General features: G+C 41.6%; 1 protein-coding gene across 6 annotated transcripts in view; it reads right to left on the reverse strand.

Moving 5' to 3' along the window:
- cep112 (centrosomal protein 112) overlaps positions 1 to 25,180 on the reverse strand; it is a 121,141-nt gene that overhangs the window by 79,122 nt on the left and 16,839 nt on the right. For 4 of the 6 annotated variants that reach the window (XM_030734887.1, XM_030734885.1, XM_030734886.1 and 1 more), the window contains exons 5-12: positions 23,966 to 24,050; positions 21,895 to 21,969; positions 18,969 to 19,016; positions 18,784 to 18,858; positions 9,779 to 9,865; positions 5,153 to 5,252; positions 4,595 to 4,713; positions 2,133 to 2,276 (exon numbers count right to left, since the gene is read on the reverse strand). In XM_030734887.1, the coding sequence (XP_030590747.1) occupies positions 2,133 to 2,276; positions 4,595 to 4,713; positions 5,153 to 5,252; positions 9,779 to 9,865; positions 18,784 to 18,858; positions 18,969 to 19,016; positions 21,895 to 21,969; positions 23,966 to 24,050 (733 nt within the window). The remainder of the gene's footprint in view (positions 1 to 2,132; positions 2,277 to 4,594; positions 4,714 to 5,152; positions 5,253 to 9,778; positions 9,866 to 18,783; positions 18,859 to 18,968; positions 19,017 to 21,894; positions 21,970 to 23,965; positions 24,051 to 25,180) is intronic. The other 2 variants (XM_030734888.1, XM_030734889.1) reach the window with 2 other exon arrangements.

The following is a 25,180-nucleotide window of genomic DNA, read 5'->3' on the forward strand; positions in this document are numbered from 1 at the left end:
AGAAAACTCAAAAAAAGTGTCAACAGACCTTTATGGACTAATTCACTTAAAAAGGAAGACAAGGCAACTCTGGCACCAAAGGATCAGGCACAGACACAACAATCACAGACTGCGAGGTGCTGAACCAACTTACCTGACACACACAGTGTGTGTGTGTGCGTGTGTGTGTGTGTGTGTGTGTGTGTGTGTGTGTGTGTAGGTAAAGCCCTACCTCAAGGAAGGACAGCAGCTGTTACAGTGACAGGGGCCTTTGCCCCATTTTCTTGGACCTTGTCTGTCCATAATTATTAAAAAAAAAAGAGAGAGGGGGGGGGGGGGTGTAACCAACCATACACCATCCAGTGTTTGTTGCCTCTTAAATGTGGCCCTGTTGACAGACTAAGGCCAGAGGCGATATGTGAGTATGGCAGCCCATGAACACTGATACTGATAGAAACTGTTTTTATGAAACACGTGCATTCAGCTGGCCTCTGGTGTTGATGGTCCCAACTAATGAAACGTGCACAATCCCACTTAAACCCAAGTCCTTTCATATGACATCAAAGAAAGTGCATCTTTGGGAGGTGTGCACGCAAGTGTGCACGCACATCTTCAAGCACAATCACAGCAATGGCTTAGATTTAATACATACTTGGATCAAAGACCTTTTTAAAGATGACAGGCATAAGATATGAGAGTCATTCTTGGCCAGAGGTTAGAGAATGTCTCCTTTCATTTCAGCCACTCAGTGTTGTGGGTCACTTTTTTTTTTTTTCTGATTAGGCATGCGACAGATGCACACATTTAAAACTAAGCGAAGTTTTAAGAAGAAACAGATCAAGTCACAGGGAATCTTGTTTGTTCCAGTGAAAGGTGGTGCTGAGCAGAGAAAATAATCTTCCTACACTAAGCGTTTGAACACTTGCATCCCCTGCTGCTGTTTAGGATGAATCTCTGAAAGCTGCTCATACTATCTTAAGCATAAGTGGTGATCACACGCAGATGGAATAAACAGGAGCATATAAAAATAAATTCAATAAAGTAGGGTAAAACAAAAAAAGTTCTACTTGAGTAAAAATACAGAAGTATCATCACTCAGTGGCATAACTGATGGACACAAAAATGTGACTAAAATTGCCTAAAAACAGATGAACAGTATCTGAAAGTCTTTCGCCTTATACTGTATTTCTGTGTATATTTGCACATATTTCATGCACCTATTGTCCTAGCAAAATATAAAGAAATGACATGTGGCTCAAAACTTATGCACAGTGCCGTATATGTAAATCCTCGGGCCCATTGGCTGAGTGGGAGTCTCCCAGCACATCTGCTACTTTGGTATGTGCAGCAACACAGGGTCCAATATTCAGCATCACTGGTCTCAGCAGACACCATCAGACTAAGCACTAATTCATAATTTCAAAGTAGCTTCTCCAGAAAATTCTTTCTTGTCTGAAGTGTGTAGAGCAACTGAACCTGAGCGCACAACACCTTGAATCTACAGCCAGACACAGATGGTGTTGTCATTTAGTTTCTTTTTTTTAAACTTGTAAAAAGATGACTTAAATAAATACTTTAAAAATGCTGATGAAGTTGTTTATATCGCTGCATCAATCGGAGCCGCGGTAGTATCTCACGCATCTCGTGTCACAAGCGCTTTAAAACATTTGCCCCCTCGTGCATCTCAAGAATAAAACATGAAATGCTTGTTTAACTATAAAAGCAGAAAGAAGACATGAGGCAATGACACACATCTGACTGATGAGCTGCTGTGATCTGACATCCAAGCACGTGTAGTGCTGGGTATCATTTGCATATATTTTAGTAAGACTAACACAACGAACAGATTTATCAACATGCTGTTTGTGTCCTTCCACCTTCAGGTGGCCAAAGGGATGGTTAATAAATCAAAGGAGAAATTTTTCACAGTATACATGGATGCAGGTAACTTCGCTGATGTTCCTGCCTCGAGCATCTACTAGCTGGAGAGTGATCATTTAATTTATTTACACTGTAAGAATTATATCATTGCAAAATAATCTGCCTCAGAAACGTGGAGCACTTCAAGAAAATGTAAACAGTCAAATAAATACCTAAAAAAGTTACTTCCAACACTGGACACACACATACACACTTGCACTTCCTGTACTCACAGTTGCTTGTGACCGGGCGTTATAGTCAGACTCCATCTTGGCCAGTCTGTGGTTGGTGTCCTCCAGCAGCTCCTGAATATTCTGTGTGTGTTTCTTTTGCAATTCAAACTTCTCCTGCTCCATCTCCGTCACGGCAGCATGCAGCTGCAGGGGCATAAAATACCGTCATGTCAGGCACACATATTCCTCACTGTGCTTCCAGGACTGATGACTGAATGATCATTTCTCTTTTTTAAAAAATTTAATATTTTTAAAAAAATTTTCAAGCAGTGGTCAGCAACCAGACACCACATCATGCACTTCCCAAACAAAGAGGGGGCATACAGTCATCACGGTCTTAAGACAACAAAGTCATATCTCACTGTTAAGAACAGCATCAAATCTGCTACTACTGTATATAAGTGCTAGCAGTTTTCACATTCTCCTGGAAAATGTTGGGATTCAGCTACATCTTCCGAAAGTCGATCGATGCTCTGAAAATCCTTAATATGCCAACAAAATTCACTTGATTATTCTTCAGTTAAAAAAAAAACGAGAAAGAAAAAAATATCTATCCATCATCTTGGCCAAACAAGTAGAGTAATAACCCCAAGTGTGATTAATGATTACATGCACACTAATTTGGGTTTGGTAGATGCCATTCTATATGAAATTAAAATACATAAAATATATATAAATATAATCTGAGTTAAGAAATATTCATGACTTCCACCTTTAAACAATTTTAAAAAATGTAATAAGTGTTTATTTCGAACTCAAGTGACCAACCTATTTTAATGGGTATGGTTCCCAATAAAGTCTTATACAGGAAAAGGGTTTTTTGAATAGCTATATTTGTGTTTATCGCACCTGTACTGTTTCTGTATCTATGACAGATATTCTAAAATGCCTTCCACCAGCCAATCATTCCATACTTGGCTTGTTTACAAGTGCATGAACCTGGGGCTTTTAGGTAACAGTTACAAAATGACAATTACATCAAACCCTGTAACGTTAAGACATACATACACTCACCGGTCACTTTATTGGGTACACCTTGCTAGTATTGGGTTGCACCCCATTTTGCCTTCAGAAATGCTTTAATTCTTCATTCTTGGGCAGCAACAATACTCGGGTAGGCTGTTGTGTTTAAACAATGTTCAGTTGGTACTAAGGGGCCCAAAGTGTGCCAAGAAAATATCACCCACACCATTACACCACCACCAGTCTGAACTGTTCATACAAGGTAGGATGGATCGATGCTTTCATGCTGTTTACGCCACATTCTGACCCTTCCATTCGAATGTTGCAGCAGAAATCGAAACTCATCAGACCAGGCAACGCTGCTCAAATCATTTTTTGTTAAGCACATGCGAACGGTAGCCCCAGTTTTCTGTTCAGAGGCAACAGAAGTGGCACCTGATGTGGTCTTCTGTTGCTACTTCAAGGTTTGATGTGTTGTGAGTTCAGTGCTATCCTTCTGCATACTTTGGTTGTAATGAGTGGCTATTTGAGCTACTGTTGAATTACTGTGTGCTGGAAGCAATCTGGCCATTTTTCTTTGACCTCTGACATCATCAAGGCATCTTCACCCAGAGAACTTGTCTTTTTCGGGCCATTCTCTGTAAACTCTAGAGATGCTCGTGTGGGAGTTTGAACTTCAGCTGGTCATCTCGACCATGTCTACAAGCCTAAATGCATTAAATTGCTGCCATGTGATTGGCTGACTACATATCTGCCCTAACGAGCATTTGAACAGATGTACCTAATAAAGTGACAGGGAGTGTCAAATAACCCCACACCATTTCACATTATCCTTGCCATACCAATGCGCCAATTCCTGTAAAAAATAAATAAATACAAAAAGTTGTAGAAGTAGATTCATGGTAGGAAACATTTTGACAATGAAAAATACCATAACAGCAGATATAAATATGAATAACCCCAGCTGGTCACTTAAAGGTTAAGAAAACATTCTGAAAAGGTTACAAAGAAGACATTTTTCATGTTGGAAAATGACCCACGGTCTAGCAGAGTTAATACAGTCTGTTTCTTTATATGTGCAGCATCTTTCTTATTGAAGAGGGTTAAACATAATTTACATGCTACACAGTAATTTATTTTATGTCATCCAAGAAAAAAAAATGCTTCTGTAACATCGTTCACCACATGCTAAGAGATGTGGTGAAGAGAATGAGTGCAAATTTCATTAGCATCTTATTGAGCCCCCACAGCTTCACTAGTTGGAGCTGTAGGAGTGAAAAGACAATTTACCTAGGGCAGAGAGCATTCATTTTTCAGCAGTGAAAAAACCCACACCAACTTAAGCACCATATGAATGAAGGAATGAAGTACAGCAGTGCCTGGCTGCTTAAAGCAAAGTCTGCTTGTCTCATGCTAACAAACAGTCTTCCTCTGGCTCAGGGCTGCTTACATGGTGTTTGGCCTGTAGAATATCTAAGCCCTTCAACTCATCCTCATACCTTCTTCTCCCACTCGTTTTTTAAAGAGTCGGCGCTCTGATTTGACATCTTCTTCAGCTCTGCAATCTGTTTCTCTTTGCTCTCGCAGATGACCTGGGATTCCCGCAGCACACTCTGAACTGTGGGTGAGCACAGACACAAAACACACAAAGAGCACTCAGCCCCTGCCTCGGGGTATGAACAGATGGACACACGAACAGACATACACACACACTGGAGCTCAACTGATATGCTGTCAGGAAATCAATGACAGTAAAGATTTTGTTTCTATTAAATGGCTACTATTTCTTCTGTGTGGCAAGCCTATGCAGCAGGTTTTTATCATCAAACGCTCTTAGAAACAGACAAGTGAGAAAAGAAAGGAACAAGAACAAAAAAAGGAAATTAGGAATGAAGAAAAAACAATAATTTTAGATTGAGCAGCACAGCTGGAGAATGTCATTCTACACCAGAGCAATCCTTTGTGGAATTGTATCTTTTCGGGCTTTTTACTCTGAGTGGCAGAGACACAAGTATAAACATCCTTCATGTTAACCCTGCAATCATGTGACCTCTCACCTTTCTTCTCCAGCTTACGGATCATCTCCTCTGATTCTTTCTGCTTGGTCCGGTAAAGGCTCTTCATCTCCTCGATCTCACCATTTTTTCGGTCCAGAATCTAAGAATGGAGAGGGAAACTGGAGATTGAACTTACACTGCAACTGAAGTATTGAGCTGTCTTTTTCTTACTGCTAAGAAAATGGCATCTGTCACAGCAAAGCTATCAAAGTTTCTGCATGCAAAGTTCACAAAGGCTAAATTGAAGTATACACTATGCGACCCCGATATAAAAAAAAAGGAAAATACAACTGCCCACACTCAAAGACAGAAAGAGAAACATATGTTATGTCTTTTTCAGGGTGGAAGGGCAGCACGGTGGTGCAGTGGTTATCACTGTCACCTCACAGGCTGGGACCTTTCTGTGTGGAGTTTGCACATGCTCTCCCCATGGTTTATCTGGCACGGCTTATCTCTGGGTATTCTGGCTTCTTCCCAAAGTCCAGAGACAGCCAGGTGCTGCTACTCAAATGCACTTGATTAACTGACCAGCAGCAAGAGTGACTACCTCAGTAAAGGTTTTAGCAGTTTGCTGATCTGGAGCATTCAGGTGTGTGTTAAAACAATGCCACAATCTTCCAAGGAGTGAACATCCCAGCAAATTCACCTCAGGGTCAGACCATGCAATACTCAGAGAAATTACAGTAAACCCAAGAGCTCCATCTCATTCTCTACAGGCCTAATTTAGCATGTTAAATGTTAAAGCACAATTAGAAAAGACTGAACAAGTATGGCCTGCGGTTTTGAGGAGAAAGCCTCCTCTCTAAAAAGAATATGGCAGCACAGGTTTGGAAAGATGAACAAACAACCAGACTTCTGGAACAATGTCCTTTGGTGGAGATGAATTGCCATGTAATGTATAGCATGACATTCGGCCAAAATGCATTACAGCACAAACACCTCGTACCAACTATGTGCACGATAATGGAGGGGTCATGATTTGGGCTTGTTTGCAGCCAAGGGACATGGGCTCCTTGCAGTCACTGAGTTGACCGTGAACTCCTCTGTATACAAAAGTATTCTAGAGTCAAATGTGGGGCCATCTGATGGCTGAAATTGGGTCGTGTAAAAGGACAATGATTCCAAGCGCAGCAGCAAATCTACAGCAGAACAGCTAAAAATGAAAAGAATGACACTGTTACAATAGTCCAGTCACTGTCCAGATCTCGACCTCACTGAAATGCTGTGGTGGGACCTTAAGAGAGCTGTGCATAAACAAATGCATGCAAACCTCAATGAACTGAAGCAACATTATAAAGAAAAGTGGGCCAAAATACATCCACAACAATGTGGGAGACTGATAAAGTCATACAGGAAATGATTACTGCAAGTTAATATTTGCATGGACTCTCATGAAAACTCTCTTTTTCACATGATTATACATTTGGACAACTGGTGATTCTAAATTATAGGTGTGAATGTGAAAGAGAATGATTGCCTTTTTCTATGACTTAGCCCTACAACAGACTGGCAACCTGTCCAGGGTGCACCCTGCCTCTTGCCCTAGGACAGCTGGGAAAGGCTCCAGTCCCACTGCGACCGTGATTTATAGAAGGATAGGAAAATGAATGGATGGCCATTGTCTTGAAGGTGGTGTGCTTTTTGATGGTACAAATAACGTCTGTGGTTAATACAGGCTTCAAACATCTTCACATTTTATTGTGCAGCATAAAACATACTAACAAGTAGCTAAATAAGACTTCAGCAGTTGTTGAGGACATTCAATGTCATACTTGCTTAACGGTGGCGAGTTTTAAGTCATTTATTTCCATCAGGAGTATTTGTGAATACTAATATATTATCAATTGTGACAAAAAAAGAGAGGTTTCATCTGCTATGAATCATGTGCAGCAGTTTATCTCATATATGCTTTAAGTAAAGACTGAGTTATCTGTAGGGACATGGAACATTTTGTGTGGAAATTCACTGTATGACTTCATTCATTTCATCTTTAACATGCACATCCACTCCTTAGGAGACCGTGCGCAAAGTGAGAGAAATGGCAGCTGAGTGAACCACCTGTGCTAAGGCGTGACGGGGTAACTGCATCTGCTTGCTGCTGCCATCTGTGTGTAATTAGTTAAATTAGGCCATGGAGAGTTTCTCAATTACGCCATTGCATAATATGCATATATATGTAAGTACATTCTGGTGAGTCTATCTACTGTGCAGAAGATGCCAGGGAAATTCAGCAGGCTAGGTTCCTTCCCAAACAGTTACTTACTTAATAAACAAATTAATCCAAACTCAGCTCTCCCAGTGTCACCTTGTGGAAAACGGCTCATGTAGTGATCAAATCATCTACTTGAAATATCAATCTGAACCTATCCCTAAGCTAAATGGAATTTTTTGGATTGTATTTTGGGGGTTTGGAGTAATGCCATTAAGAAAACGGAATAAACAGTGTTCTTTCAACAACAGATGAGGCTCTGGCTGAAATGGACCAGTGGTTATTTTTCCATTAAATCCCAAAGCCCATGATACTTTAGCATTTTGTTCAATATAAGTGCCCTTATTAGTCGAGTCTGTGTGAGTGTGATGGGGGAGATGAAAGGAGGATGGGGTGACTGGAGCAAAGTTCACAGAACATTTAGGGATACCCATTTTTTTTTTTTTTTTGCCATTTACCACCCCAGAGGCATTGTTGTCTTTTTAGGATCCACCAAACAAGGCAATGACACAGTGTCAGGTCCAGGGAGAGTGCACCAGACAGTGGGAAATGACAGCTTTCAGGATGCCCATTTTAGGTTTTTAAAAGACACGAGTGGGTGGGAAGGGGGTCCAGCCTGGCTAACCATGACTTTGACCAAAACCATCACTGGAAGAGAGCTGAATTAAACTGCTGAAGAAAGCACCAACAGAATCTGCAGTTACAACGTAACTGATTTAATCTCAAAAATATTTAAACCAACATACTATACGGTAAATGGAGATCTTAAAATGTGTTCCTGCAGTACCCTGTGGTGTATTGTTAATCGCTGATCATTTGCATGTTAATAACATAAAAAGACGTTCTTCTGCACTTGATTTTATTAAATATTTTGGAACTATTATAGATTTCACGCAGGGGGACAATGACTGGTAGCCTTTCAGCAGCCTATACATTATTTATAAGTAGACTAATTAAAACTAAACCTAGCTTGTCCACTTTCCATCCGGCTCGTCAAAGTGCACCCCTGAATAACTCCCCTTTGAAGTCATTATGGGGAATATTGGGTAACATTCAGTGGAAATTAAATTGGACATAACTTGCAATCTGTATGTAATTAAAGAGAGAGGGAGAGCAAAAGAGAGCTGGCTGTCATCCTGTCTCTTGTCAAACACTTAGATGCAATGGGCATCTTAAAGTAGAAAGAAAAGTGGAGTGTTTGTTTCTGTTTTATTAGAAGCTTCTGTGGCAGCAAAGGAAAGTCACACTGAGTACGTGACAGATCCCAGGTGCTTGATCTGCAGCCTAACTGACGGGCACCGACTAAAGTGTGAAATAAACCAGCTTTATTGCTATTTTCACCAGCTGACAAAAGCTTTGAAGAGGTGATTATATGTGGCATTGAGTGTTGAGAAGAGGAGAGACTCATTCCTTTACTTTTCATTAGCTACCAAATGGGAATCAAGATCTGTGACGGGCATAGGTTAAATAGTTTTTCGTGAGCACCCAAGTTAGCAAACTGTCAAGAAAAGGACTACACAAACAAAATTCATTTATGTAGCGGATATTATATTAGCACCAACTGAGACTTAGTTTGTACAATTAAATGAAAGGTTGTCTGACAACAAATACACCCAAAGGGGATTCAGCCAAGTTCTCTCAGGGTCTGTATCCAGATGTTTGGACATGTACTGCAAAGAATAAACTACAACTGGATGTTGGTTTGAGCTAACTGAATTAATGTAAGAGTAGGACTGCTGTTTTTACTGGATGTTTAAGATGTTAACTTGTTAACGCAAATATGTAATTAGCCAAATACACGACAGCAATTCATTCCCTTTAGTCATGCACACATGGTCAAGATGACCTGCTGAAGTTTAAACTGAGCATCAGGATGAGGAAGAGAAGTGATTTAAGTGACTTTGAATGTGGTATGTTTGTTGGTGCCAGACAGGCTGATCTAAGTATTTTTGAAACTGCTGATCTGCTGGGATTTTCCCACACAACATCTCTAGGGATGACGGAGAATGGTTTGAAAAAGAGAAACTATCCAGTGAACTGCAGTTCTCTGGGTGGAAATGCCTTATTAATGTCAAAGGTCAAAGGAGGATAGCCAGACTGCTTCCAGCTGGCAACAATAACTCAAACAACCACTTGTTACAACCAATGTATGTAGATGAGCATCTCTGAACTCAAAACACACTGAACCTTGAAGCAGATGGGCTACAGCAGCAAAAGACCTGGTCTGATGAGTCTTCATTTCTGCTGCTAGCTTTGGATGCTAGGATCAGAATTTGGACTGAAAATCTCTGAGGAATGTTTTCAGCATCTTGTTGCATCTGTGCCATGAAGAATTAAGGGACTTCTGAAGGCAAATGAAAAGAAACATCCATCTGTAATGGTAGGTGGTGCTGCAAACGTCTAGTTTTTGTTCTTACTTTCTCAACCTCTGCATCGTGTCTCTGCTGCAGCTTCAGTTTTTCCTCCTGGTGCTTGGCCTCCAACACTTTGAGCTTCGTGTCAGTCTGAGAACACAGAGAACCAAATGCTATATGTAACATTTACAACACTTTAACACCACGATTCAACTTTTGTCTTTTTACCACCAGATACTGTGAGCAAGACATTTTGTTAAACACTAAGATCTGTGTCCCCAACTGTTTCACAGACATGACACAGAATAACACAGAGCCTGTCAGTCTGTCAAAGGTAACATAACTCCGGATGATACAATATATAGCATCTCGCAAACAAGTGCAGTTGATGATCAAATAAACCACATTAAACAGTAAAAGAAACAAAATGATTTTTCCACACACAGAGCTTCAAATGAACCCAATTGTTTGCAAGATTATGTCTGTGTGCAGGTTTGCTTATAATAAACAAAGTAAAAGCCTGCTTGTGTGTATTTACATGTAGTTAATCATGCAGGGAAAGGCTGTTTTCACTTCAACACTGTTTTCAAAGGATCAAAAGTTCAGTGTTGTCACGAGCATGTTGGAACAGATCTCCTCGAGCTAGAGGACTTTCTTGGCACAGTCAAACAAAACCCTAATGATTCAACACTTTCTGTAATTGACTCAAACAAAAAAAATTCAATTTATTTTTCATCTTCAACAGTTTTACACTGAAAGAGGCATCAGTCATATATCATCACATGACTCCATTTGTCTGGAGAGAGACAATGCTTCAAAATGACAGCTTAAAAAAAAAAATGCAAATATTTGGCTGCTGAAATTCTGTGACTTAAACTTAGCTAAGAATATCTTCGGCTCAAATGTCATCTCAGACTTATAAAGGTGTGATGCTCTTTTAAAACCTTAAAAAAAAAAAGGGAGTGGCAAGTTTTCTATTCACAATCTGGTCTTACCACTAAAAAAAGTAAACCGTTGTCTGGGGCGTGTCACAGAAAAAGAATGTGTTAAAGTAAAAGCAGTTAATGCCGTAAGCATCACAGTATTAAGGGATCTGTACATATGGCTTTCCTTATTTTGTGACCTGTGCATCTGTGGTCCAAAGCAAACTGCAGCATATCACTATTTGGCAGCTGCCACTACAATAACAATGTAAGCTGCATTGTTTTGCAGATAACTTTACGTGGCTTTTCCCTGTTATCGCACTAAAAATTCAATAAAATGTTTTTAGATGGCTGTGTCCTCTTGATGATGATGATGATACATTATTGATCCCAAAATGGGGAAATTACAGTTAATTTCCTCATTTTGGGATAATTTTGACATCTGATCTGCTTCACACTTTGTGGATGTATTGCTGAGGACGAGTTCAGGACTCCCCACTCCCTCGTCCAGCTCTGCTCCCAAGCTAGTCAAGTGACATAATCTTGCCAGCGTGTCGTGGGTCTTGCCTCGAGTCTCCTTTGAACAGGACATCACTGAAACGCCTCGCTGAGATGTCCAAACCACCTCGACTGGCTCTTTGTGGCTTTCTCTTGTGCACTGGCAATGACACTGCAGACGTATTACATGTGTGACGACTCACTCCACACCTGCCTTCCGTTCCGCCTGTCTGTGTGGCAGAGCTTTACTGCGGGGATTGGAGAGGAGGTGTAGGCTCGTTTCTAATCATCGACACTGGCAACACACGGGCCCAGCGTGCCAGCACTCTACAAAAGCCCTCAGAGCTCAGCTGCTGTGTGGCTCTTCTTGAGACACCTTCTGTGGATTTTAGTTTCTTGGACTAAACATTTCTTCACTCATCTGCTCACTTACACCACTGACTTCATAGTTTAACTTCTTTTTTGTTGTTTTCACTTAATTTTTAATATAAACAATGATTTAATTGGCGTTTGTGTGCATCTTCCCGTTTGTCACGGGTTTGCGGCCCGGGTTGTGTAACCGGTAACATCCTGTAGAAGTTATTCAAAATGCCACTTGTTCCATTATTTTTTGGTTTACTTTGTAGCATCGCCTGAGGTGCCAGTTACAAATGTAACGTTAAACCTTGCGTATGCTCACAAACCTCTGTCCTAATAAGGACAGCGTTTTTGTGTGGTGATGTGATTCGAATATCAAAACACGCAAAATTTACCATGTACGCTGATGCTCTGAGTCTTTTCATCTCTGCTTTTGTTACTTTTATCTTTACTAAACCAGAATTTCCTATATTTAGCTACTTTCAGCTGTTCCCTTATTTACAAGGCGTTGCCACAGGGCGTAGCTCTGCATTTTTGATTTGGCAGATTTTTACGTCGGATGCCCTTCCTGATGCAACCTCAAAAGGATTTGTGTCATTTTCTTTCTTTTTTTTTTGTGGTCTGGGTGACCTGATAACCTCCGAGCGATGACTTCACTCTGTCACATCATCTAGCATCAGTATTTCTCACCTTTTTCTAGTTACATCGCTGTTAAGTGCCCACATTTTTTTTTTTGCTCACAAACACACAGCGCATGGAGGCACAAAGCAAGTCTCTGACACTGACCATTTGCTTTGATGTCCCTACTCATGTTTAGTCACTGTCTGTTCTGGTGTCTTAATCAACCCTAAAGCAGGGTGACAGTGTTCCTCCTTTGAAAGTGCGGCTGTGTGTATGACTATGTCAGCAGTTAACAACATCCCAAGGCTAGATCTTGTTTGTTCTAGTCATCAAAAACCATTAAGCAGAAAATTCCCACAACATTACTTGGCACACTCAAACCACATTAGACCTTCTTTCTTGGTAAAAATCAAAAGGGATGTAACTGTGATGTCTGAGTAAAGCCATCATTTAACTGCAGTAGCGTTTAAGCGTATAAATACAATACAATAAAAACACCAACAACGTACTGAAAGTGAGCAAAAAAAAAAAAGTCTGCAATTCACGTTACATTCAGAGCCCTGTTAAAAATACAATTCCAACTAAAATACACGAATTGCCTTCTAGATGATTCCCCTCATTATTGCACTTCAGCTACATTTATACACTGTATCCTTGACAAAGCTCTGTTAAGTATTCTGCTTCTTTTTTTTTTTTGGCTCTTTTTTCTTGATTTACCACCATTTCTTGTGCAATTGAGGGGACCACAGGAGACATGTCAGAGAAGAAAGGAAAAGGCAAAAAAAAGGGAGAAAAAAAAGACAGAGGGAGAGAAGGGGAGAGAGGTAGCAGTGATTGAAAAGCAAAAGAGTTAGTAGAGACCTGAATCTGCCCCCCCACCCCCATCCCCTCTACTCCCCAAAAAAAGAACATGTGGGGGTGTCACTTTCTCATCCTCTGTTCAAATGCTCTTTGGAGAAAGTTTGCCAAACTAGATCAGGGGTGTCTGAAACTTGTTTATAAAGGCGTCGGTGAAGGAAGGAGGAGGAGGAATGTCGTACACCTAAGGCTTTTGAGACAGCTTCAATCAGCCCAACTGGGTGGTACAGCTTTTTCCCTTTTCTCTTCTTCAGAGTTGTAGCGAGCGCTGTAAGATGCCATGTTTTTTGACACTTCGCTCTTGAAAGGATGAGAGGGTAGAGAGAGAGAGAGGGGGAAGAAAGCGAGGACGGGTATGAGAAAGGGAACGAGGAGAAGAAGGAAACAGTTGCTTTTTCTGCTCTCGAAACCAGCGTGGGGTCAAGGCCTTTTTCCTCGGGGGGATGTGTTCACAAATCGGCTGCTAACTGTTGGGGCTCCACAAAGCAAGGTTGCATTTGTACGTTTGCTTCATCTTGCCTGAGATGTACAATGTCCCGCTGCGTCTTTCATCCTCAGTAAACACAGATGCTCTAGGATAGTCGGTATACAGCGCTGTATTATCTACTGAGGAACAGCTAGATGCCATTTCCACACTCTGACAAGAAGTTAATTTACTGTAGTCTGTCCAGATAGTGAGGCCGGATAAAAACTTTGGCTAAAATTCAACTCTGTTGTGTGTGTGGGGAAAAAAAATAAAATAAATAAAAATCACAGAGCTTTGAATACTGTAGCTCTGAATACAGAGTAAGTAAACAGATTACTGTTAAAAATGTCTAACATGAAAACATCAAATACACAAACTCAAAGACACAGCAGTAACTTTATCATTATGGAACGCTGCGGATCCTTCAACTCTTCTAGCCTGAAGCACCACGCTGAAAGCCAACTACAGAACTAGTCCCTTTTAAAATACTAAGACTGACTAGGTTACTCTCTTTTCAGCTTTGAAAAGCCATCAGATAAGGCAGGCTATGGCCCTCTAAGTCACAGCCTGTGAGCTCAAGCTCCATCTCAAAGGGTTCTTAGATTAGAGAGACTGCATCATTATGGCATCAGAAAGCAAAGGGGTCTGATCCTCAGTCAGGGGATTGTGACCATTAGAGTGGTGCTGCTTGACACTAACACACACACTATGATGCTGTGGCTGCTGCCAGTCCCTCAGGTCAGTTATCAGGGGGGGGGGGGGGGGGCAGTTTGTAGACAGCATGAACACACAAACTCCAGAAGAAAGGCTGAGTATTTTAGTCAGTCTGTCAGCATGCTCTATAATTACAAGACTTAGGCCTATGTATAGCGAAACCTGACTCATCAGTCGACATTTAATTGAATTTCCAAATAAAGGCCCAGCCCTCTTAATACTAAGCACTGCTTGGGTGTGCTGGAGGATTAGCAGGACTTTGCTGCTCCTGCAAGACATTTTCCACATTTCCCCCCGTTAGCGAGCACATATGTATAAGCTAAGTTACTCAAAGCAATTGCAGCTTGCAGTGAAGTTTCTCAGCTGCCACTCATTGTTCCATAGGGAAAAAAAAAAAAAAAACTGTCTGCATTTTTAGTAATGCAGTCAGTAGATTAGCAGGAGGATGAGCTTGGTGTGAAAGCTGAGATGTTCGTTAAGCTGCCACCAGCTTAATGGCATGTGGCGTGTATAACACTTTAAACCTGGGTAAATTTCCAACTATGCTTTGGGGATTAAGGGGAAGTGATGTCACTGTGATTTCCCAGACCTAACCCAGACAGCCACGCAATAGCAGGGCTGGACAAGATTACGAGAAAGTTTCCGCATGCCAGCAAAGTCAAAGGGCAACAAGCGTCGACCACAAAGCAGGTGTTTCAACTGTACAATCCTAAATGTCTATAGATGCAACAGCTCAAATTTGACTTTTACCTTTCAGTTCAAGTTTATTTTTCAGCATTTTAAATCGATTACTTTGTGCATTGGACACAGAGTGCTGATCTGTAGCTTAAGAGAAGTCATGGGGAAGTGCTCACACTATGCCTTCCATGTAAATATGGAGGAATGGTACAGTTTTTAATAAATAATGCAAACAGCACTCCCATCATCGGCCATTTGGATGACCTTGAAATTCACCTTGTGGTACTTTATGCTGCAGTCACACATTAGGGACGACAGTGGCTGGATTCTGCGGCACAACCAAAATTATTGCGACTGTGTGCAATAAACTTGCGATCTTGTTGCCTTTGAAATGGTCACCTCGAAGACAGAGACCAGGCCTGCAACTACTCACAGTCAGCTGTCGTCTTCAGAGCTTTATTGCCATCAAGATGGCAATAAAACTGCAATATGATGGATTCAGTCTGCTGGATGGGGGTCAAGTTGGCAATTACATGTGTTCTCTTTGTGATAATGCAGCAATTAACTGTGATAAACTGGTGAAAACTGCAAATCAGTTGCCATCTGTGTATACAGAAATTCACTTTAAACAGAAATCCACATTAACTACTTACATTCAGAATCAAGTCAGAGCATCATAGATGTCAAACAGAAATTCCTATATAAATACTGATGTAGCTGCTGCACGATGGTGATTTAACAGCAAAATGACACAGGCACACGGGAACTTTGGTTTTATATATGTCTGCGTTTATAAATTATTTGCAAACTTTTGCCAATCAATCTGAGTCAGACCTATGCAATCACCTCACAATTGAAAGTGATCGCCCAGAAGCTGAGGGTGCTGCATGCTCAACCTCCAGTTGTTCACTACTTGCAATCTCCAACAGCAAATAAATAAATAAATAATTCAATGCAATCACCAGGCAATCACTGATTTTTGCCAAGTCAAGGAGCTTACTCTAGCATGACTGAGTCATTAGGGCCAATGCATGATGCATGGGTGGAAAGAGAGATGCAAACAGGTGGGAGGTTTCTTCAAAAGAAGCAGTGCAAAAAGAGTTGTTGACATTTTGGTGGACAAAGTATTGGACAAACTGATATTCTGACAGAGTAAAGTAACTGCAATTGATCGGGGGACATTCACGAGTGCAACAACTTACAAATTGTTGGTACAAAGTGCATTTAATGTCCATCGAGTATTTGCCGAGGCTAAAGTAGAGGCCACATACGGCTAGCATAGCTATTCTAATAAAAGAATGGAAGGTAAAATATCATGAAAATGGCAATCTCAATATAAGTTAAACACAAGTGCAATAGAGTTCCTGGATTTCTTGTTGTGCTTTACATATTGCTAGCATGTAGCCTCAGTGAAAATGCCCAGCTCAGTTTCCCATGGCTTTCCTCCTAAAAATGCATGCTAATGTTCAAGGACTAAGCTGGATCTCAAACATACAACTCACACCAATGTCAGACTTGAGCTGTACTCAGATATTTTGTTCAACAGAAATGCTAAACATATGTTCAAACTGTGTAATTTATTGATGGATACTTATATTGCATTGCACAAGAGTACACAGGTGTACCTAATAAACTGGTAACTCAGAGAGTTGGTACATGTTCTGCTGAGGTAAATTTATATTCCCACCACACACAGTTGTATGGAGCCAGTGAGCTAGTCTGAGGTAGGATCAAACAGCATAGGACGTGGCTTTAATGTTTTCATAATGGAGTTGCTTCATTCAGTCAGTGCACAGATACATTGCTTGACTGGTAAAAGAAGATTTACATGCACCAATCACGAACACTTGTGACTGGTCAAGAGAGATTGTTATGAGAGGTCAAAAAACATGACCATTCTTGTCCCAAATGTCCTGTGTGTTTTTCTCTTTCCCTTTTTTCCCCCTACTCTCTTCCATCCAGTGCTTATTGACTGGAGCAGGTATGAAAAGCCATGCCTATTACAGACAAGTCATGCTCAGTTTTATATTTAACAGTGCATTAAAAGGTGGATGGTAGGAGGAATGTGTGTGTGTGTGTGGGAAGGGGGGGGGGGTTCGGGGAAGTTGGGGAGGGGCACAGGGGACTTCAAAGCATGTTTTCAGAATAGGATTTTCAGCTTAAATCCACATAAGGAAAAAAAGTGTCATCACTGACAACTTGCATTATAGTTGTCCTTTTAAGAGACCTTGGCTATTTCAGCATATAAACCACATGTGTGTGTATACACGTGGCTGTGGGGGCGTTTTAACAGTAACAACATTATATAACATAAAAGCAGTTAGCCTTTAGTTTTAATGTTGTGGCTACTTAATGTATATATAGTCACTTCATTAGGTGCACCTTGCCAGCACTGGGGGGTGGACCTCTTTTACCTTCAGAACTGCCTTAATTCTTTGTGGCATAAATTCAAAAAGGTGCTGGAAACATTCCTCTGAGATTTTGGTCCATATTGACATGGTAGCATCACACAGTTGCTGCAGATTTGTCAGCTGCACATCCATGATGAAAATCTCCTGTTCCACCACATACCAAAGGTGCTTTGTTGGATTGAGATCTCGTCACTGTGGAAGCCACATGAGTACAGAGAGCTCAATGTCATGTTCAAAATACCAGTTTGAGATTATCTGAGCTTTGTGACATAGAGCATTATCCTGCTGGATGCAGCCATCAGAAGATGGATATGCTTTGCTCATAAAGGGATGGACATGGTCAGCAACAATAATCAGGCAGACTGTGGCATTTAAACAATGTTCATTTGGTACTAAGGGGCCCGAAGTGTTCCAAGATAATATCCCCTACACAATTACACCACCAGCAGCATGAACTGTTGATACAAAGGCAGGATGGTTCCATGCTTTCATGCTACCAACCAAATGCCTCCTTCCTTGGTTGTAATGGTATTTGATTAACTGTCTCTTAAACCCTAAAGATGGCCGTGTGGGAAAAAAATCCCAGCAGAGCAGCAGTTTCAGAAAAACTCAGACCAGCTCCTTTGGTACCAACAACCATGACGCATTCACTTAAATGACCTTTCTTTCCCATTCTGATGCTCAGTTTGAACTTAGCAGGTCATCTTGACCACACCTACATGCCTAAATGCCCTGAGTCATCGCAGTGATTGGCTGATTAGATATTTGCATTAACGCGTAGTTAAACAGACCTAACAAAGTGGCCAGTGACTGTATATACTGATATATTAGGGAGCAAGTGAACATTTTGAGCCCAAAGGTGATGTGTCTGAAGAATGGAAAAATAGGCAAGCGTAAGGATTTGAGTGCGTTTGACAGAGGCCAAATTGTGATGGCTAGACATCTGGGTCAGATGATCTTCAGAACTGCAGCTCTTGTAGGGTGTTCCTGGTCTGCAGTGGTCATTAACTATCAAAAGTGGTCCCAGTAAAGAACAGTGGTCAACCAGCAACAGGGTCATGGGCAGCCAAGGCTCACTGACCCACAAAAGACAAGCTACTGTAGCTCAAATTGCCAGTTCTGATAGAAAGGTGTCAGAATACACAGTGCATCACAGTTTGTTGTGTATGGGGCTGCAGACCAATCAGAGTGCCCACGCTGATTCCTGTCACCCGACAAAAGCACCAACAATGGACACGTGAGCATCAGAACTGAACCACAAACAAACAAGTCTGATTCATGGAGGTCCCACCTCACAACTTACAGGACTTAAACGACCCATTGCTAACATCTTGGTGCCAGACACCACAGCACACCGTAGTGCTTAGTCCATGCCTCGACAGGTCAGGGGTGTTTTGGCATCAAAAGGGTGACCAGCATAATATTAAGTAGGTGGTCATAATGTTATACAGTACCAGTCAAACGTTTGGACACACTTACCCATTCATATGAATGGGTATATATTTTCAATTACTGCTAAGTTTCTCTCATTCTGGTGCATACCTCTGTGCTCTGTAACAGTCGTGGGCCCTGATCACTGGCCAAGTTACTGTTCCCCCCAAAGCTTGACTTGAAAATCTACAAAGTAAAAAGAGATGAGAGAATGAGAAGACTCAGAAGTTCAAATACTTTTTTTTTTTTTTAACCTAACAATAAATGAAGCACAAGAGACCCCCGAAACAACTTACTGGTGACAAGGGAACGGGCTTCTCTCGCAAATACCTTGGGTTCTCAATCTGAAAGAGTAAACAGAAAAACTTTAGATCTCTCTTTTGCTCGTTCCTCTCTTAACAAAGCTTTACCACTACCTCCACCCTGAGTCTGCCATAAAGAATGTGGGGAGCACATCAAAAAGCCCAGTCCTGTGGCCGAAGCCTCTTCTGTCATCTTGTGTCTGTTTAGAAAGGCAGAATGTGTTGGGACACTTCAAGCCTTTGTGTGTGTGGCGAGCTCTGCTTCCGCTCTTGGCCTCTTTCTGCTGTCCCTTTTGTCAACACTCAGGACCACTAATCTCCAAGCTATCCCTGGTCCATTTACTGTCACACTGAGACAAATGTATACACATCCCTGCCAAACACTGACACAGCGTATTCTTTGATTACAATATGAAACACAGGAGACTGAAAAGAGCGAACAGCTAAACCACCTGAAAGTAAGCGGGTCACGGTCTATGTCACTCTGCAGCATTACATCAATACACCTCACTAACTGTGACACAAACTGCAAAAAATATCTGCTGCCTGACAGCCTGCTGTTTTTGCTTGCACTATTTGACATTTGTTTATGACCCCATTACTTTCTTGTGAACTCGCACTATCATACAGCATTTCTCTCTGATGCACTGAGGCTGTCTGTAGGGGCTGCCAACTAGCAGCAAGATCACGGCTTTTTCAAAGTAGTAGAGCCGACTCCAGAGATGACAGGAATGACGCCCAGTAAACAGTTCTGCTGCTAATCTCTTAAACATAGCGATGAAGGAGGAGAACAAGGAGGAAAAGAAGGAAGAGGAGGGAAGTGTGGGACTCATTCAGTGTTTATAAAAAAAAATTTTTTTAAAAAAAGAAGAAGAGGGATTTAATGCTGTGAGGTGGCACAACCCACGCAAAGCTAATCCAGAATGAATGGGAGATGAGAGAACAGGACCTGAAAGAACCTCAGAGTTTGGGCCTAAAACAGTTACAGTTACAGTATGAGGATAAAGACAAAATCTTGTTGCTTCGGGGTGAGTAGCTGTGGCTCCCTGCTAAGTCTACATGCAGGTAAAAACAGGTCATACATTTTACTGTAAGCCCTCAGCAAAAAGAAACATCCGACTTGACTACAGTCATGTTTCCTGTAATACATGCACACCGAAGAGAAAAGACCACTCGTCATAGCCAGTGCTGTGGTGGTGCGTGCAATAATGTGTGATGAATTGCTACTTAAATCTGGCAAAGGCTAGAAAACAAATCCACATTCGCCAAGTGATGAATCAATCGATATCCTTCTAAACTAGTGCCCAGACTGAAAACAAGAATGAGATTTCTTTTTATATCCACAGACAGCCAGTCATCAGATTTGATTGAGCACGGCCCACAGGGCGAGGAAGACATGCAGACTAAATGCTGTGGTGTAATGCTGGCAAAGTGCGATGCTAAACTTGGACACGGTGCACACGTATGCTTGCGCGCACGCTCTTTTCCCCCGTGCCCACACACACGCTCCTCTAAGCATATGTTTGTCCAGCCTCGCAGCTGGCACAGTGTCCTGTGTCATTGAATCCTGACGTGGATGGATGGATGGACGCACAAGAAGAACAACACTCCAAATCACAAGTGCTGGCTTTCCAGCCAAAAAAACACGCTGTGATTGATGGCTTCCTAGTTTCAGTCTAGTGTTGAGCAAGCCGTCAGCGCGGCCCATTTAACCACAGACAGCCAAGTGGTAGGGGCAACAACTGAACACTGGACTATATGTGACACTAGTTTAAAAAAGGTACATGCTTTTTTTTTTGCCTTTACAGGTAGTATGTTGCATCTAGCTCTAAGGTAGGGCAACTCCCAATTTACATAAAAGTAGCTGCTCCAACACACAAACAGCCTGAAAGTTAAAAACAGATGGAGGTCCAGCTGACTCAGGTTTTGTGTATTTTGTGAACCAGCTTTCCAAGTCTGAAGCAATCTGCTGTCAACTGTCCGGTTACCATGCTGAATGCATTCACTTCATTACATTAGTGGTGAAATGAACAACAAATCGATATGGACTGCTTCAGAACATCTAAAGAGAAGCTAAAGATGTTCCAGATAAAGTGATGCTCAGCTGTGTTGAAATTTCATAGGCATTGGGCGCTTTGAGGCAGTGCATCTATAAAAAGTTCCGTAAACTTGAGTGGGGTCTGTGTGTGTATTTGTGTGTGAAGGAACATCTGTTGATTTGAAAGATGCAGGCTTTCAAATCGGGAGGCGGGGGGGTGCCAAGCAATGCCTCTTATCAGGGTTTCAACACAGAGGAGAGGAAACTACACCAGCGCAGAGCACGGCTTCACGTCGGCTGATAGATGCCTCAGATTACTGAAAGAGAGAGGGAGAATAAAGAGGAAGTAGTCGCAGAAAAGATGGAGAGGACATCGGATAGGAGAGCAGAAACAGACAGAAAGTCTGAAAACAGAGAGGGGGAGGTTTTGCCAAAATTAATGAAGAAAGGAGAAAGTCACAGGTAACAAGCATGTGAAAAAAAAGAAAGAAAAAGACAATCAGGGTCATACAGTTGAGAAGATAGGAACACATGAGGGCAGGGGGCTTATCAAGCCCAGGCCTGGTGCACTCTAGATAGAGAAGATAAGAGAGGTTCACACATCTTCAATTCCTCAGCTTACACAACCTTTCTCCCACTCCCAGTCCTACCCTGACATCCTACAATAGCACCGAGCTGTCTAAAGGAAGTGGCTTCAAGAGAATACAGGTGAAAGGGTTTTCTACCTTTTGTTCGAGCAGTGTGGTTAACTCTGCAACACTGCACTACTGATGTGGATTTACTCAGGTGCTTAGACATTGAGAGCTGCTGTCACTGTTGTGAGCTTCAGCATGTTGACAGCTGCATGTAACCAAGAAGCTCAAGGCATGCCCCTGGACTCACCCCCAGGTTCCAGCTGTTGAGACGAGCCTCCAGGTCACTGTCATCGGGAGACGTATGGTTCAGCTCCCCATCCACCTGAGGAGGGAAAAGAGGAGGGAAAAAAAAAGTGTGTGTGTGTTTTTTTTGTTTTTTTTTGGGGGGGGGGGGGGGGGTTATCATCAGCAGAAACAAAATGGAGGTTAAGATGGTGATTTCTGATTGGCAGTTTGGCCCGAGGAAGCCAACATCAGGCGGTGGTGAAGGTTATCGCTGCCTGCTGACACAATATAATTTCTCTCTTGGCAACAACAAAAGGGCTCTTTAAAAGCTTACAGATACACAGTACACCCACATGTGTTTAACTAACAACCCTCTACTCCCTCGTTATCTCCATTTCTCCACCCTTTGCTCCCTCGCTCTTCTCTCTCTCACACATACAGCACTCCAGATGTTTGGCAGTTCCACATCATTTCCGTCATGCAGTAAATTCCACAAGAGGGGCATATGCTAGACTGCCTGTCATTCTTGTTTTTCTCCAGCCTTTTGTTTTACGACGGGGCGCCGGATTTATTTTATACAGGATAAGTTGAATGCTTGCAGGGGTTTTGTTGATACAAGATCAGTTTACTCCAGTCAAGGTTGGGCAGCAAGGTTGAAATAGGGGAAATATCTAATAAAGTTGGGAGAGTGATAGGGAAAGGAGATATGTTGTTGAATTTGATTAAGATCTCGTGGAGTGTGGACCTTGGGTGTACCTCAGCGGAACTGTGCTGATGCAAAGAAATCGCAGAAATGAATAGCTCAGGATTAAATGCCCCTCCTGATTAAAAAGGCATTAAGGTTCCAGCGCCTCACCCTCGAACAAACACCGTAAATGTTTCATTTCGATATCCAGGAATGCTGGGTATGCAGGCCGTTGCCTGTGCAAAACAGCGTGTTACATTCTGAGAGTCGCAGAAGGAATTCAAACCATTAATTTAAATACAGTACTGTGCAAAAGTCTTGAGCCACCCCTCATTCCTTTATATTTTGCTTCCAAGGGGCCAGACTTTCTTATCATTTTTAAGTGGTCTTGAGCAACAGCTCTCCAGGCTTTCTGAAGGTCTTTCAAAGCTTTCTTTGGACACTGGCTCCTTTTTCACTCATTTTCAGTCCAGTCCCTGTACCTGACCATTATCACAGGAATGTTTCTGTTTGTTTGCTAAGCTGCTTAACACTGACCTATGAATCAGTCAAGCATTTAAAAAAGCACCTAAGTCAAGGGATGAACCAGTGTTGTGCTTACATATGAAAACCAAGAACCAATTTTAAATTGTATCTTTTGCCTCTTTCTTAACAGTCTGTCGGAAAAACCTGTAATTTGTTCCTATTTCTTTAGTTGAATCTATGAAAAATGCCAAGGATGACACAGTTTGACAGGCATAAAATAGTATTTTTGCACCAATAAGGTGATTCCCAAAGAGGTATTAGCTGAAAACTTGGCATACTGTATCTTGGCATGTGAAGTGTGTCCTTAAAAGCATTACGCTAAAAGGAGATTTATTTATTTTATGCAGCCTGCTCATGTGTGCTAATATTAATAAAGTAGGACATAATATTACAAACACCTTTCAGTGTAATGCAATACCAGTGGACAGCACCACAAACTGCAGCCCCATAAAGATGTGAAACAACACCTATTTAAAAACTGTTTAAAAACCAAATCCCCACTGAATATTTTAATCATAAAGAAAAACTTTATTAAGGTAAATCTGATTAATTAGCTGTGTGTGTGTGTCTGAGTATATGTGTCAGCTGTGATCGCATTATTGTCATTTTTGTGAAACAGAAACTTGCAGGCACAGGAATTTTCCTCCAACTTCATGGGGAAATGAGTTCAGGAATTCCCAAATTGGTCCACATTAAAGAAGAAAGCAAAGCATTGTGTCCACTGTTTGTATTGGCAACAGCAGGCTGTTTGCCTTTAATATTTCATGTCTCATCAGAGCTACCTCACAGGGACCTATAAATCTAATTGCTGAATCGTAACACAAATATGCCTGGGAACTCCAGAGGTGTGGTTTTTAATTCTGAAGAATAATGATGAACTAACCATTCTCGTAACTTGTCTGGGTGACTGTTTCAGTGGACTGGAAAATACGGGTCGTGATGCAGTCCTATCCTCGCACAGCCTTCTCCTGGAAGAGAGAATTGAGAGACAAACAGAAGTGTAAAAGGTTAACCTACAATATGTGTGTGCATCTCTCTGGAGTCTGCTCGACTCTCTCTTTGCATATGAATGTGCTTGCATAGGCAGCCCGCCTTGCCATTTGCACAGATCAACATCTGGCACCGGTTGCATGGTTTGTGGTCGGCACTTCATCCCATCTGAACAATAAACGTCTCTGCTATACATCAGTCTGTTTCCACGCAGAGCCCACAGGGCACCAGGCTATGACTTGTACAATCGTTTTATAATCACACACCTCAATTGATGCCTCTCATTGTGTCCGTCATGGTTTAAACAAACAGCCTCATGGGGGAAACGCTTATATCCACTGACACACATGCAAACGAGCACAAACACACACACACTTCTCATTCTCACTATCGTCTCTCGCCACACATGCACGAGCACATCTGCATAACTGAGCTAACAATCTCATTAAGCACAGGCGCACACAAGGCACTTAAAACCCACTGATGCTAATTGAATGAAGATGTTAGAGAAGGCAGGGAGATGTAGGACAACCATCAGGGAAAAAAAGCAGCTATCATCTTATAAAGACATCCCATTGCATTCTAGAGGGCACTGTCTCACACTCTCAATTAGGAGCCCTTGGGCATTCGTTTACTGTCATCTTTTTAAGCATTCCTGGTATTTTGAACCTCATTTGTCACAGTCAGTATTTATTTCACTGTGAGAAAAAAACTACAGAATACTCAATAGGAATAGATATGTATCTGTCTATGCAGTGACAGTAGTAATTGCATTTAAACTCAAAACACCAAATATCTAAATATCTTGTGAGTGAATTCAACCAGAGTCATAGATACTTAACCCCTAGTGGGATTGTCAGCTTGGAGGAGGTCCCGAGTGTCACCGACACACCCTTTCACCTACCGAGTCCTTACAGTAACATGAACCAAGGTGTGAATGTGAGTTATTAAGGTCACCAGTTCACGGTTCGGTTATCTTAGTAAGATGTATTTAAAAGAGACCTTGTTCTCTGGGCAGTATTTACTTTTAAGGAAATTTATTGCATTTTCTACATATTCATGTTGATATTTGGATGCAAACTATAGTGGGACATTTAGAATCCCCATA

This window comes from Archocentrus centrarchus, chromosome 8 (genome assembly GCF_007364275.1).
Source record: "Archocentrus centrarchus isolate MPI-CPG fArcCen1 chromosome 8, fArcCen1, whole genome shotgun sequence".
NCBI lineage: Eukaryota > Metazoa > Chordata > Actinopteri > Cichliformes > Cichlidae > Archocentrus > Archocentrus centrarchus.